Source organism: Chondrus crispus, genomic scaffold (genome assembly GCF_000350225.1).
Source record: "Chondrus crispus Stackhouse genomic scaffold, scaffold_37, whole genome shotgun sequence".
NCBI classification, from domain to species: domain Eukaryota; phylum Rhodophyta; class Florideophyceae; order Gigartinales; family Gigartinaceae; genus Chondrus; species Chondrus crispus.
In genome coordinates this window covers 329,218-343,905 of record NW_005179283.1, presented here as the reverse complement: position 1 = coordinate 343,905, position 14,688 = coordinate 329,218, and the positions used below count along the sequence as shown (strand labels likewise).

At 50.1% G+C, this 14,688-nt stretch overlaps 3 protein-coding genes; 2 read left to right on the top strand and 1 right to left on the bottom strand.

Annotated features, from left to right (window-relative positions):
* The first annotated feature begins 6,287 nt into the window (after window positions 1-6,287).
* CHC_T00006170001 (hypothetical protein) lies at window positions 6,288-7,868 on the top strand. XM_005718274.1 is given in 2 exon segments: window positions 6,288-6,977; window positions 6,978-7,868. The coding sequence occupies 1 exon segment, from the start codon at window positions 6,288-6,290 to the stop codon at window positions 6,975-6,977; it is 690 nt and encodes a 229-aa protein (XP_005718331.1). The 3' UTR covers window positions 6,978-7,868.
* Window positions 7,869-9,197: 1,329 nt separating this feature from the next.
* On the top strand, window positions 9,198-10,000 carry CHC_T00008726001 (Peptidyl-prolyl cis-trans isomerase). The gene is made up of 2 exons (XM_005718273.1): window positions 9,198-9,699; window positions 9,846-10,000. Exons 1-2 carry the CDS (start codon window positions 9,198-9,200, stop codon window positions 9,998-10,000), a joined length of 657 nt encoding a protein of 218 aa, XP_005718330.1.
* Window positions 10,001-11,212: 1,212 nt separating this feature from the next.
* Window positions 11,213-12,922, bottom strand: CHC_T00006169001 (hypothetical protein). The gene is made up of 3 exons (XM_005718272.1): window positions 12,897-12,922; window positions 11,489-12,734; window positions 11,213-11,257 (listed from the first exon to the last, which is right to left on the bottom strand). The coding sequence occupies exons 1-3, from the start codon at window positions 12,920-12,922 to the stop codon at window positions 11,213-11,215; spliced, it is 1,317 nt and encodes a 438-aa protein (XP_005718329.1).
* Window positions 12,923-14,688: the final 1,766 nt, after the last annotated feature.

Genomic DNA, 14,688 nt, shown 5'->3' with positions numbered 1-14,688 from the left:
AAGGGCCCCAAACGCATCAATCAGATCCCGATAAGACAGAGTACCTTCACGACGCCATGATAGGAACAGAATGGGCTCAGCCTGTTCTGACTCAAAGCCATTCTTCCATGGCGTGCACGCCACCTTGGACTTTTCAGCAGATGTATACTGCACTTGATGCAGCTTGGCTCCAAGAGCAGAAACAGAACCAGAGCCGTAAGCATGACCCCCCAGAACGCCGTCAATGTTGCCAACCCTCCCCGGCCTTTATTTCCAAAGACAAAATACATACGGTATACCCCGTCGACCTGGATCCTCCTCGTCAAATCTTCGTGGCAACTTCTCTGGACCGTCTAAACGTTTTAAGGATGCTATAAACGGAAAGGACCGTTTTGGCAACGTACGATGCTGCCACAACTGTGGTAGTAAGTATCACTTCATCCGAGAATGCCCTAAACCCGCCTCTGTCATACGCAATGTACGACGCATGATCAAGGCGCGCCCTAACCACGTCAAGGACATACTATCTGAACTTAGTAATCAAGTGGAAGACATCATGCACCATAATGACACTTGTTTCGAAGACTTCGAAGAACCAAATGCCCCAAGCAGTTCTGAGTCACAAAACTCAGATGGCTCTGACAGCGTGACTGACAGTGACACCGACGAGACAGAAGAAGCAGTAAACAACCACATGAAAAGCGAATCTTTTACGGCTACAAGACCAATTCTCATCGGACTATAGATCTATCGGATTTTTAGCGAGCGACAGTTCCCATCTCCAAGATAATACACCTCAAACTGTATATTTTGAATCTATCCCCGCTAAAAAGAGATACAAGTTTAAACTTGAACGTCGTTCTGCGATAAGTCGCCTTATTCGTTTTCCACGCCACAGAGAGAGAAGACCACGTCACCACGAATTCGTTGTCTACAACCAGAGCCACATTGCTTAAACTCAAAGGATGCCTTGGCAAGGAGCATGTCTTGACACTGGTGCACAACGCACAGTAGTCGGCTTAAGACAGGCTAAGGCATACTGTCGTTACACTGGCACAAAGTTTAGACTCGTTTTCAACAACAACCGCTATCGCTTCGGCAATGACCGTCAACCCTCGCTAGGCTCTTTGACCATTACGATACCACTTCCGGACGCCCACGCTACCATAGAACAAGTAGATGTAGTTAACTCAGACGTACCACTACTAATAGGCTTAGATCTACTAGATAAGTACGGAATATTCGTCAACACTATCACGAATCACCTTCATTGTCCTCAACTGCAACTACGAACTCCTCTGCTTCGCAAGAACGGCCATGTCTATCTCGAATGGCCAAAACGTGAGCACATATTCTTTTCTTCTCCAGAACTCTTGCGCCTTCATAGAGGATTCTCCCATCCTGCCACGGATAAACTCTACAACCTGCTCCGCATGGCTCGACCTTACGAAACGAAGCAGGAAACCAAACAGGTCCTGGACCAGATTAAACAAGCATGTGACACTTGTCAGCGCTTGGGACCAACCCCCCTTCGTTTCAAGGCCTCCCTTCCAACGGAGGATTCCGTTAAGTTTGGGGAAGAACTATCTATGGACCTCATGTTCCTAGACGGAAAGGCCTTACTCCACATCGTCGACACGGCCACTCGTTTCTCAGCTGCTGCCTTCCTCGATGAAGACTTCGACCAAAGTGTTGAAGGTATTTGGTTAGCCTTCATTCAAATATGGTGTACCATGTACACCGGTTACCCAAACCGTCTCCGAGTTGACCAAGGATCATCCTTTACTTCTGATCGCTGGCGCCAACTCACTGACCATGCCGGCATTCAGCTCAGAATTTCCGGAGTCAAAGCTCACAGCTCCCTTGGAATTAGAGAGCGACTCCAAGAACCTCTGAGAAGAATTTACAGAAAAGTGCGAGCTGAATACCCCCAAGCACACAATAAAATTCTTCTCAGCATAGCGGTAAAAGCTATGAACGACACAATCGAAGAAAAAGGGCTTGTACCCTCATTTCTCGCCTCCGGGATAACTCCTCGTTTTCCCATCATCAGCACTGAGCTTCCAACACAAGAAGAACGAATGGAACTACTGACGTCTGCTCAGATGGAATTGAATTTAATCATAGCCGAAAGAAGAATACAAGCAGCATTAACAAGACAGATACCTCCAGCAGCCGATAGGACATATCAACTAGGAGACGAAGTACTAGTCTTTAGTGAACAGGATAAGAACTGGTTAGGACCATTTATAGTTATGCATGTTCAAGGAAGAATGATAACTATTCAGAACAGGGAAGGAACATACAGGCAAATGTTCAACGCCTTCCAACTCAAACCATATTACTGAGATCACAGTCCCATTACCCACTATCAAACAAGAATATTCCGTTCTCCCCTTGCTCCAAAGACTCCCTTCTCTTCCTTTATCACTGAAGAAATCAAACCTAGTGACCCTAGAGCACGCCCGTTCTCTGCAGCTAAAAAGAAGGAGATAGAAGGACTCATCAAGAGGGAGACCTGGAAAATTGTTACTAAGGATGAAGTACCACGTAATGCTAACATTATAGGAGGCCGCTTCGTCTTAACAATCAAGGACTCCGGTACAAACAAAGAAGTCTACAAGGCTCGCTATTTTGTTCAAGGTTACGTTGACAAGCTGAAATCTTCTTTAGTTCACGATAATCCTACGGCCAGACAGTTTTCAGTCAAAATATTAATAGGGTTAGCAGCAGTATTTGACTTCCGACTATTCTCAACTGACGTTACGCAGGCTTATCTTCAAAGTGCAGAAAAGCGAATGAGAGGTGTGTACATTAAGACGTCAGCAGAATTTGAACTTGGTCCCAATCGACTGCTTAAGCTGTTAAAACCACTATATGGCCTCGCAGATAGTGGAGATTACTGGGGAAGGACCTTAAGAGACCACATTTTGACAGACGTTGGAATGAGTGCAAGTACCACAGATGGTGCACTCTTTTTCAAGAAGGTTGCGAATCAGCTCGCCGGTCTATGTGCTACGCATGTCGACGACTGTCTACGTACCGGAGACGCAAAGTACTTAAAGCTAAGTCAAAGTATTGAGAAAAGGTTTCAGTCTAGAGATAGAGAATTTGACAGGATACAGTTTAGCGGTGTCAATATTGAGACAACCAGCAACGGATTCTGTATCCATCAAGAACGCTACATCAAGACTATTGATTCTCTACCTAAGGATGTCACCTTTGCGCAGTACAGCTCTCTTCGAGCGAAGCTCATGTGGCTCCTACAAACCAGACCTGATATAGCATGTGCTGTCGCTCAATCAACGCAAGTCACCGAAACAAGGTTTAACTCAGATCCGTCAACCCACAGGAAGCTTCTCACCTCTGTTGTTCGTCATATTAGAAAAACCTCCGAACAAAGACTTCTCTATCCAAAGTTAGACAAAGACTCTCTCCGACTGCAAACGTATTCGGATGCTGCCTATAGCAACAACTATGACGGAACGTCCAACTTGGGTACATCGTGTTCCTGGCTGACAAGGAAAACAAGTGCCAGCCGTTGTATGGTCATCACACAAGTCCAAAAGAGTTTCTAGATCAGTCCTAGGAAGCGAGACTATGGCCTTCGCCGACGCCTTCGACATGACTTTCGCCATCAAAAAGGACATGGAGATAATGACCAACCAACCAATTCCTATTTCGATGCTCACAGACAGCTTATCGCTCTTCGACGTGATAACAAAGTCAACAATTACCACAGAAAAACAATTAATGATCGACATCAAGGTGGTTAAAGATTCATATCAACGGAACGAACTACGGAATATTGGTTTCATCCGCTGCGAGAACACTCCTGCTGACGCCCTCACAACGGTTACGCGATGCACTGTTCTAGATCAAATACTGACAGATTCAACACTACGTCACCGTATCGAACTGTGGATCGACAAGTCGTGAGGCACCCGAAGGTGCCCACTTTATTCTGAAGAGGAGTGTCACAACTTTTATCAGTGTCTATCACAATCGTAATCCTTAAAGTTGTGCCACCTGTCCCTAGTGGGTGGCACTACCTCACGTAGACAATTCACCTACCTACAACTTGAGGATCCTCCTAAAGGATCCTCATTACCTAAACGGGCAAACGCCTAATTAAGCCTGATCGGGGCGCATTTGTAGGTAGCACCCCACTAAAAAGGGGGTGAGTACACTTTTAGTCCACTCGGCTTGGCGTCGAGTGGGAGTATAAAGGTCGAGGACGAAGACGGTGAACGTCTTCGTCCAAACAAAAACCTCACACACAAACAAACCGAACCCAACGAACGCTTCAGCAGTCCTTGTCCCCCTCCCGCACCCCGCGCCGCCCCTGCCTGTGCTTCCCCCTTTGCGCACAGAGCCGCAGTGGTCCGCGCCACCTGTCCACGTTTCAGATCACCCGCCCACTCCCCGGGCAAATTCCGACAGTCATCTGCTTCCCCGTGCAGGCTCAAATCGTCATGTTCCCACCTGTTTCCTGGTTATTTTTCACTGCATAATACATCACGATTTTTTTTGTACGGAAAGCCACCGATGAATTCACTTTTGTACAGGCAGACCGTCCAGAATTCAGTCATATGCAAAAGTAGCGATAAATAGATTTGGGAAAGAACAACGAAACTAGATACTGTACCGTATGCGTGATTCTCCTTGCGAAATACCTCAGTGGATATCACCTATCCATAGCACTGCATCGTTGTTGTCCAGAATGAGAAACGTTATTTGCAACACAGCTCTAGCTTCTCAATCCCGTCACCTGATTGTCGCCCATGGAGAACACCACAAGGTTGCTGTTTGGTGACTCATCAGTCTTGATGAGTTACATACAGTATTTGATTTGACCACGCGACACGTTCTACCCCAGGTTCCCTCTAGGATGCAGATGGACGGGTAGCTTTTAAATGCATCCGCGCTGGAAGCTGGATGCAAACTTTCTGAAACTGAGGAGTACTACCATTAGGCACATCTGTTTTGGAAACCGGTGGTAGAACGGAAAAGAAAATTGCATGTTTTCTCGTGAGGGCTCGCCCAAGACGAGAATCAGAGTATGCCTTCAGAACGCACCTCACTTTCTTTGAAGATAATAGCATAGTAGTTTCTTCTCTACTCATGATGACGTGATAGTTTAAAGTTTAGGGACGTTTTACCCACATATTGTATATACGGTAGGCACCAACCGTTTGTCTCACAAGTCTTCCAATATGACCACACCCTCAGGCTCCATAACGGTTTCGAGCCCTTTTTCGAAGTGTCATGATGAGTAGGCAAAGGATGTTACCATACTGATATTACTTTCGCGAGGCTAGCGCATTTTTGCATGAGCCATGTAGCAAAACAGCTAACCACTCTTGGTGGTAGGACCATCTGGTGTGTATGAAGTTCATACCGTGCACATCGAGAGGTATGCCTCCCGACTGAAATTCGACTTAAATTCACGCGCACAGAACTGTTACCTGGTGTGAAATAAGCTTTGTAAGCAACGGTTTACGAGTGCTACGCGTTGGCATCCTTCTTCTCTGAAACTGGGTTGTTCTTTTTGCCATTAGTAAAAACATTGCTTTTTGCCATTAGTAAAAACATTGCTTTTTGCCATTGGTAAAAACATGGCTGAATTCGAGGGAATCTGAGGCCGATGGCCCCTTTTTTGGTGTACATTAGTTGCAGTACAGTGCCTCCTACGATATAGTGCTATAGCGTGACATACCTCTAGCTATGGCACTATTGGGGGGATGGCACTATATAAAGGAGGCTCAAATACATATATTTGGGGACAAAGCACACTGCTAACACAAACACAACAAAGCCTGCATAACACAACATCCTTTGAGTACTGAACCATGCCGGATGATACACGTGTGAGCTTATGATAACCTGTGCCAGAGGGCGAGCCATATCACTATATAGAGGGAAGCACTATTAAAGTAGGCACTATTGAGCGACTCCCCCCTGTATGAGTAATCATTGAAGAGCACCACGATTGGGCCATCTGTTGGAGACTTGTTTCAAGTGCCTTGCTGGCAAGATGCCAGCAAGGTAAGGGCCCCGAAGTGCCCCCCCCCCCCTATCCATACAGATAGCTGCTCGCTTGAAGAAAGGCTTCGAGAATGCGGTTTTAAGGACGCAGTGAACCTGGAAGGCTGTCTTTGACATACCGACCGAATAATGCGCTGCGCGCGAGTCCACTCTCTGCGAACTCGTTTAACGGACGCCAGTCTGAAAGCCGGCCCCTTTGCGTGAAGTGCAAGCCTCTCAGGAAAGCGACGCCCCGTCCCACCATGGCCCCACGCTCAAGAATGGCGACGCTGGACAGCGACATGTTCAAGTGTTGTCACAGGCTGGACGTGCTGCGATGGGTGCAGGACGACTATGCGCTCTCTCTTCTCGAGCGCGCGACAACCCAAGTACGCCCCATTATGGCGAAACGAAAGTGGACCGTTCCCTTAGTAGCAGAATTCTACCCGGACGCAGCGCGGCTGCTCGGCCTCAACCACAACCACGGCGCAAAAATCCAGATTCGGCTCCGCTCACCAAACAACCCTGAAGTATTCCTTCCGTACGAAAACATCCTCGGCACGCTGCTCCACGAGCTAACGCACATTGAAATCGGGCCACACAACGACGCCTTCTACGAGCTGCTGGACGAGCTGAAGCAAGAGTGCGACGAGCTAATCTGGAGCGGGAACGATGGAACGAAAAGCGAAGAGGCGTTTGCAGGCAAGGGAAGGCGGGTGGGGCAGGGGGTAACCATGACGGTTCCGAGGCGTCGGGCGGGTGTGTCGGCAGCGGCAGCCGCGAGAAATAGGCAGAGGATAGAAAGTCTGATGCCAAAGGGGGGACGAAAGCTGGGCGGTAGTGCAGGTATTGCTAGACTGTGTGACCCGAGGGAAATGGCTCTTGCTGCGGCGCAGCGAAGGGCAAATGATGAGGTTTGGTGCGGGGGGTCCGTAGAAGTTGTCGAGCTCGATGACGATGAAGATGCATAGCCGGAAGCGCAAATTCGCGCATCAAAGGAATTCTCCAGCGCCATCTGCAACTTGCCCAGCTCCAGCCAGACCGGGTGCCTGTGAGACAGAACGCTGCCGCTATGGCGGCTCTGAAGAGGTTGGAGCGGAAGTGATAGGCATGTGGCGTGGGATAGATGGGGCACGAGTTGATTGTTCTGTGGTTCCGCAAGGCTCTAATGCCGGAAGTGGGGCGTTTGTTGCCTGGATTCCTACACCTTTGAGATATCTGGGTGCGAGAGGTTTTGGATAAAAAAGGCGTTGCCGAGCACGGCCGCGCATGTAGTGTATATATACGGGTAGTATTGTGATGTCGTCCAGAAGTAGATATTCGACGAAAGCTGACAGCAATCATTCTGAGAGGCATCCAATATCAACAGTCTTTTGTGTACGCACAACGTTGTCACTGACACAATTCTGTCAACGCTTCACTGGTAACTCTCAGCGTCACAACTCGTCTGATGATCAGCGGTGCAGAAGAAGAATGAGCTCAAACCACTGCTGAACCTCCAGGGTGCTGTCGTAGACGCTTCTGCATACACATTTGACAGCAACACGGCCCGGTTCTGCAGTGGCATAGCGCATCAAAAAAGCCCCCGCAGCCAGAGGCACTGACCGAGCAAAGAGCTCAATGGCGAGTCGAGCTGTTCACTGAACAATACCTCCCGCCTTTCGTGCCCCGATTTATGTCTGCTATCCTCCCTCTGATCAAATATCGTATCCGCTGGGTTCCTTATTCCCTTGCCGACAATGAGATGTGCAGCGTTTGCCTTACCCCACGTTCATTTTTGCACACTGCCTTCTAGTGTCGAGATGACAAGTGATCCCAGATGAGGACACTTTTAAACTTTACAATCAAGATAGTTTAGATTACATTTTGTGATAGTTCTTTGTTCTCCGCGATCTACGGTTGACTTGCTCTACAGTTGACTTGAAAGCCTTGCAGACCAGAAACATTCACTTTCTAACGTTCTTCCTCGAGATATTGGCCATTTAGTCGATCAACTGCTTTTCGATAACGTCCAAATTTGAGATGTTGTTTAGTCTCTTATAACTATTTATACTTTGTATTCATCTTGTATATAAATGCCCATCTTTAGGATGTTCAGAGACAACGCCGATGTTCAAAAGACTTGATGGATCGCTTGGTCCAAAGTACATGCGCATACAAAGAGACGTGCAGGTATTGGCGTTTAAAATTATTATGCTAAATGTTTGAATTAATGTTTTTGGTGCAAATGTTTTGATTTCGTAGGAGCTAAAACTACTCTCACCGCAGTGGGTCTTAGCTCTTAAGAGCTAAGACTCGACTGCATTGTTTTGGGTGTCTACCTTGACGATCGAGCCTAAGATTAGGCTCGATCGTCAAATACCAAGGGTAGACAGACACCTTCTCTGCACCCGTTCGCTCTCATGCACGTGTACTGCTGTACTGTAAAGGACGCTGAATTTTGGCTGTAAGTATTTACAGTATCCCTTGCACGTCAGTCCTTGTTGCCGCATGACCCAGGAGGCAAAGCCACTCTGCGGGATATGACGCAATCATATGAAGGTCAACCATTGGGTCAGGGTTGGGCATCTGATGTCGATGTTTACAGTAACGAAGGCTCTCTAGCTGTAAACGTAGTTGGCAGCACCAAAACGGTACCGCCACGTTTCCGTATCCTTGCTGGCTCTGCTGCACACGGGCCAGGCCCCGTTAGCAACCATCTCAAAAATGCCACGAATGGATGCTTTCTCCTCACATGTGCATCCCGGCCAAATCTCTTCTATTTTCTCTGCATTGACAAAGCCCAAGCCGCAGGTGTACCCCACCAAAACGTATCCACGAGACCCAAAGCACGTCCCAGAACGGTCTCTCCCCCAACTGTTGGCAATTTTTGTCCGGCGACGTCGCTTACTCACATATTCGAAAGGGAACACGAGAACAAGAGCAACAATTGAAAGACGACAGAGACAGCCTGCTGTGGGTCTGCACACCTCGCTCTCTGTGATTTTCTTCGCTCGCTTCCTCTTTCCTTGCCTCGCAACCGGCATCGAAAAATGGGGTCTTCGTCCTCAAAGTCCAAGCCTGCTGCTCCACGAATCACCGCGACTTTTCCGGGAGATCCAGACCATGGCAGTAAGTCTTTCTTTTATTCACTCAACTTCGTATTGATGAATTCACCTTAATCCATCCTAACACCCCTCTGAAACCCCAAAATGCGTCGTCACTCAATTTGGCGATACCGCTGCATACTCCCGCTCCCGTCCAAATTAACAGAAGTAGTCGTGGACGACGTCGCGGAAAAGCCAAAAGCTCCGAAACCCCGTCTACTCAAGAAGCGCATCCGCTGCTACATGGACATCGCCATCGACGATCAGCCAGCCGGTCGTCTCGTCTTTGATTTACGTTCGGACCTCAAGCCACGCACCGCTGAGAATTTCCGCTCCCTCTGCGCCGGCGACAACGGACTCTCGTACAAAGATTGCAAGTTTCATAAAATTGTCCCAGGTTTCGTCCTGCAGACGGGTGACGTTGAGCTTAAAGGGGAGAAGAGAGAAGGAAAAGGGGGCCTCTCAATTTATGGAAGGTTTTTTGCAGACGAGAAGCTCGATAAGCTCTCGCATGATGGATACGGCGTGCTCAGTATGGCGAATGCTGGGCCGCATACCAACAACTCCCAGTTCATGATCGTTGTCGATCCGAAAGGCACGAATTGGTGTAGGTTTTCATCTTCCCTTTTTTCTATCTCGGCCTGACGAGATTCTACACTGTGGTTTTCGACTAATGTTTTGTCACCATATTCGCTTTTTTACTGACTTTCTTCGTCCCTGCATTTTTGGAAACATGCACGCTTGCGAACAAAGTGGACGGGAAGCATACGGTGTTCGGAAGCGTGGCAAAGGAATCCTTTGAAACCCTGCAGAGGATAGAAGAATGTGCCGAAGTCTTTGAACGCGACGCGAAAGAACGAGCAAGGATCATTAAGACATGCACGATTATCGATTGTGGGCAGTTGTGAGAATGACACTCTTAAGCCAGACCGCGGTATTGGCTGTAGATGGGGAATGTTTTCGCCGTGGCTCTTGGGGAAGAACTGATCTATTGGTGACGATACTCATTGGTTTTGCACACACTCTTACTGTGTGATGACCTTCGGAACATCTTCGGGCTTTTTCCGGCTTGAACGATTTCCGCTGTTAATTTTGTGGACTTGGTCCATTTCCGTTGTGCCCTCGGAAAATTCGAGGGATGTTGATAGTGTAGTGTACTGTAGTGCTGTTGAGGAATGACTTAGAAACACGTGGAGACGTGGACAACGGGTCCATAAACCGGAACTGAAGGACACGCGCGCTCCTGTAGGGAACCGAAAGCGCGGGGGATCCAGTTCCCGAAGGAAAACGAAGACGGCACCGGATGGCAGGAGTCGGGGCGAGGGGAGCGCGGGGCTGTCGGTAAGGGAAGCGAAAAGCAGCGAGGGAGTAGTCATTTTTGTGGGGCAAGAGAGGGAGAGAGACGACGAAGGGAGTAGGCAAGGGGGGATCAGAGACAGCCGAGCCCCCTCGGGGAAGTAGTACTTAATAGCCAACCCTCGGAGATAGAGAGAAAAGGAGGTAGACGCAGCAATAAAGGGAATTGAGGGAGGATCCCCATCCAACAGGTTGCTCGGTGCCAGGCGGTTGAGGGCCGTTCCTAACGAAGAGTTCGCCGTGCCAGCACCTGAGCACCCTGAAACTTGGCCCTCAGGGCCGTTCCTAACGAACGCAACAGTGCTGTTCTGTAGAGGCAACAAAACATGAGAGCCTGGCCTCCTTCCGTCTACGAAGTATGCCTCGCAATTTCACACTTGTTTCTTGGACCGGCCCGCGATTGCTTCAAGCAAACAACTCTTCCCTTTGGAACGTTGAATATCGCTAACGCTTACCTTCGTTACGGTCTTTCCTTCGAGGGCTCACTACAGCTCCATTGAACATCGCTACTTCATATACCGTGGGTGCCACATCTTCCTCTGTCCTGGTCGGGACACTTCCCCTTTTGCTTAGTGGTTGCTTCTCTCATGGAATGCAGGTCGCTTGAGGCGGTTCACTGCATTGTTGAACTACCCATCCTGCGATTTTCAGGACAAATGAGTAGCACATTGTACAAGTCCTTATCGTCGACGACGCTGACTGATATTTCCTGCATACACTGCGAGCTCTATGTCTAATTGCAAGCTATCCATACAACGTTTTAATCACCGAAAACTGCAAAACTGGTTAGGATGGTTCTTGTCCAAAAGCTTCAATATAAATACTACTTGTCCACGGCATTTCCTATAAATCAGACATCAGTACGCTGCCGTGAGTCACCGCTAGTGCTTGCAACCACGGTGATATCATGGCCTGTAGTCTGCTATCCGAAAGGGGAGGGCGGGGTGATACCCAAGTGGGGACATCAGACCTCGTCAAGCAAGCCAAGGCTGCGACATCAGGTAGCTTCGAAAAAGAATCTAAGTCTGGTCATGTTGAGCAATCGCATCCTTCCAGTCCTCACTTTCAGATTGTGCTGAGGGACGGGGACTCTCGCCCGCTGGCTCTTCTCCGTTTTCAATGCGAACTAATGTATCATCAAAATCGTCCGCATCACTGAACCGCACTGCTCCCGTGTTGAGTCCCATACCGTTCAGGTTTTCAATGGTTTCTGGGAGAGGTTCAAAACCGGGATGACCGTAAGTCTTCGCCAGGCTTGTCGGAATCAGGTCTTCGCTGTCCTCTTGTTGGATATGCTGTATAGTATGCACACCCGATCCATGATTCAGAAGGCGAGCATACCTTTTCTTACACTTTCGGATGAACAGGATAGAAAAGACAAGGGGTATGACGGATATTGCACATTGAGCAGGCTTCTTGTTAAGGCCGAATAGCCCCATGATCGTGAGCAGGTGGACGAAAAGTCCAACCCACACTCCGTACAATGCCCCGCCGTACATGCTTCCGCCGTCGTGGTAAGGGTTATTCATAGAATAACACAAGTTATATTTCCAGACAACGTAGTTGATGGCAAAGTAGGCAAAGCATACGATAATCACAAAGGGCTGGACTGTGCTATATATCAGCCCAAGAAGAGCAATGAGCTGTGCCATGGCATAGTAGCGAAGATACACGAATATTGTGTTTCCAGTCTCGACATTTCTGCGCTCTCTCGCTGTCCGGGCGAGGAACTTGAGCATTATCCACCGCACGGCAACCCGTCCAATTTGCAAGATCTGTTGTGGCGTCTCGGAAAGCGCCTTTAACAGAATAAAGTTCATGACGAAGCCGGCCTGCTTTGGAACGGCAGTCGCCAGGAGATCAATGGTGGAGCTCGGGTCTGAAATAATCTGTTGCAGGTCATTCAGAAGAGTGCCTGCAAGTGCAACAAACAAAAAGTTTGAGAATGTCACAAAGTTAAAGTACCAATCCCTGACAGTGTTGTCTAAATTGCCAAGGGAACCAACTCGTGACACCGAAACAAACATGCGTAGGAAGGTTGGAACAAGGCCTAGGAACACGGACAGAATGATGGCGGGTAGCAGCGACTCGATCAAACCGGTGACGACTGGGGACCAGTTAGAGACATTATCTAAGAACGAGAAAGGCTGGTCGCCGCGGATGGTGATATCAGCAAGCGCGCGGAGATTTGCGAGCCCCATTATTGCCGTGACCGGAATGATCCAGAACAAAGTCAAAAGGACGCATGAAATGATTGTGATAGCCGTTCGCACAGACAGCAGCCCGCTACCAATACTCAAGGCGTTCCAGTTGACGGCGTTGGGCTCTGGAGCGCGCGTGACGCGCCACTCACTTTCGCGGACGGCGAAGCTAACCTGGGCCGCCTCTGCGGCGGCACGCCTAGTCTTAAAGACGACAATGGCCGCGGCGGTGGGGGGTGTGTAAGACTTGTCGATGTCGTGCTGATACCTCATAATATCCTGGGAGTGTTCCTTCTGCTGTTCAGTCCAGTATTGAATGGAGTCGACTTGCGCGGAAGCGCCCCTGCAACATGAGCAGGTGCCCGTTTTATGGGTAGGACGGGAGCCTGCGAGCTTTTCGTTGAACTCCATGTCCCACTCTGCGCGCTCGCGCTTCGTGACGGCGGCCCAGAACTTGGCCTTTCCCGCGACGAGCTTGCGGCCGTCGTTGACGAAGAGGACGCGGTCGACGAGGCCCGGGAAGAGGCGGTTCCAGTAGTGGTGAACAGCGTCTTCTGAGCGGCTTTGCGGCGGGATGTCCTGAATCAGGATAGAATAGTTTGCGGGGTTTTGTGAGGCGTGGTAGCGGATGCGATGGCTGGTGTACGCAGCAAACTCGTTGGAGAGAAGGGTGCAGACGAGACCGGTGATGGCAAACTCGAGGGCGAGGAGGACCCAGAAGCGCCACGAGTCGTCCTCGGGGACGTTGGACAGGGAGAAGCGCTGGACGCCGAGGGTGCGCAAGGGGTCTGCGGCGGGGAGGTTCTTGTTAGAGGCGGTGAAGAAAACGGGGAGCAGGGCGGCGGACGAGAGGACAAGGACGAGGAAGAGAGCGGCCATGGTGCGGAGGAACCTGAGGTAGAGGGCGGTGTCGAGGCCGTGGGTTTCGGCAATGGTGTCGAGATCGAGGCGGATGACGGGGACGAGCCAGCCGAAGAGGCGGTAGGACGGGGGCGGCGGGGAGTAGATGCGGCGGGCGTGGTAGTCCAGCGGGTCGCGGCGGTGGTTGAGCACGCGGCGGGCCTCGAAGACGGCCGGGACGCGCTTGCGGGCGAGATCGAATAGCAGGAAAGATATGAGGAGCGTGGGGATGCCGATGGTGACGTTGATGATCAGGCCGACGGTCTGGCTGTCGGAGTCGTTGTCGTCCATGGCGAGGACGTGGAGGGGGGAGGTGGGGCGCGGACAGGGTGGGGGTGGGGGCGCGCTTAAGTGGGGAGGAGGAAGAGTGGGGAGGCGAGAGTAGGGGAGCTGCGTGAGTCGAAGGCGCGCCTCTGCATTGTTCGCGGGGGGGGGCGGGAGAAGGCGAGTGTCGAGAAGTAGGAGTTACAAGAGGGTGGGACAAACAGGGGGGTGCATTAGATGGCGGGAGCGGGGGATCGAGGAAAAGACGCGGCGTGGCGTAACGACTCTTCGGCAAGCATGCGGGCGAAGCTCCTATCAGAGACGCGTTTTGGACGATGGCCGTACGGTACCGTTGGTATCATACTGTAACATTACTTGCAACGTTAACTTCCGACGCCATGCCTGCTGGTCTGACGTCACCGTCCACTGTGACACGTACCGCCGCTCTCTCACCTACACGTTGCCACGTCGCACACATGTCCTCCGAAACCGTTCGCTCCGCTGTCCCTCTGCTTACACCTCCCATCAACTGTAATCCCACCACAGCACGCTACACCCTACCATACGTGTCATACGTGTACACGGCAGTCCTGCCCGTCGCCTCAACAACCCTCCCGCCCCCGTCTCTCTCCAACCGTGCCCGCGTTCCAAATCCCTGCGGCAGTGGCCGTTCCACTTGCGCCGTCATCTTGTTTGAAAATAGCGCCACTGCCACAACAGATCTCGTCAGGATGATCTCGGCTTGGAAAAGAAGTTCGAATCAAGGAGTGGTCAATGCGTGTCAACACTTCTTTATTGTCCATTTGCATTGTGGATGCATGGAAACTGTATGCAGGTGCAGAAGGAGATGGTTCTAAGATGTCTCTAAATCAGTT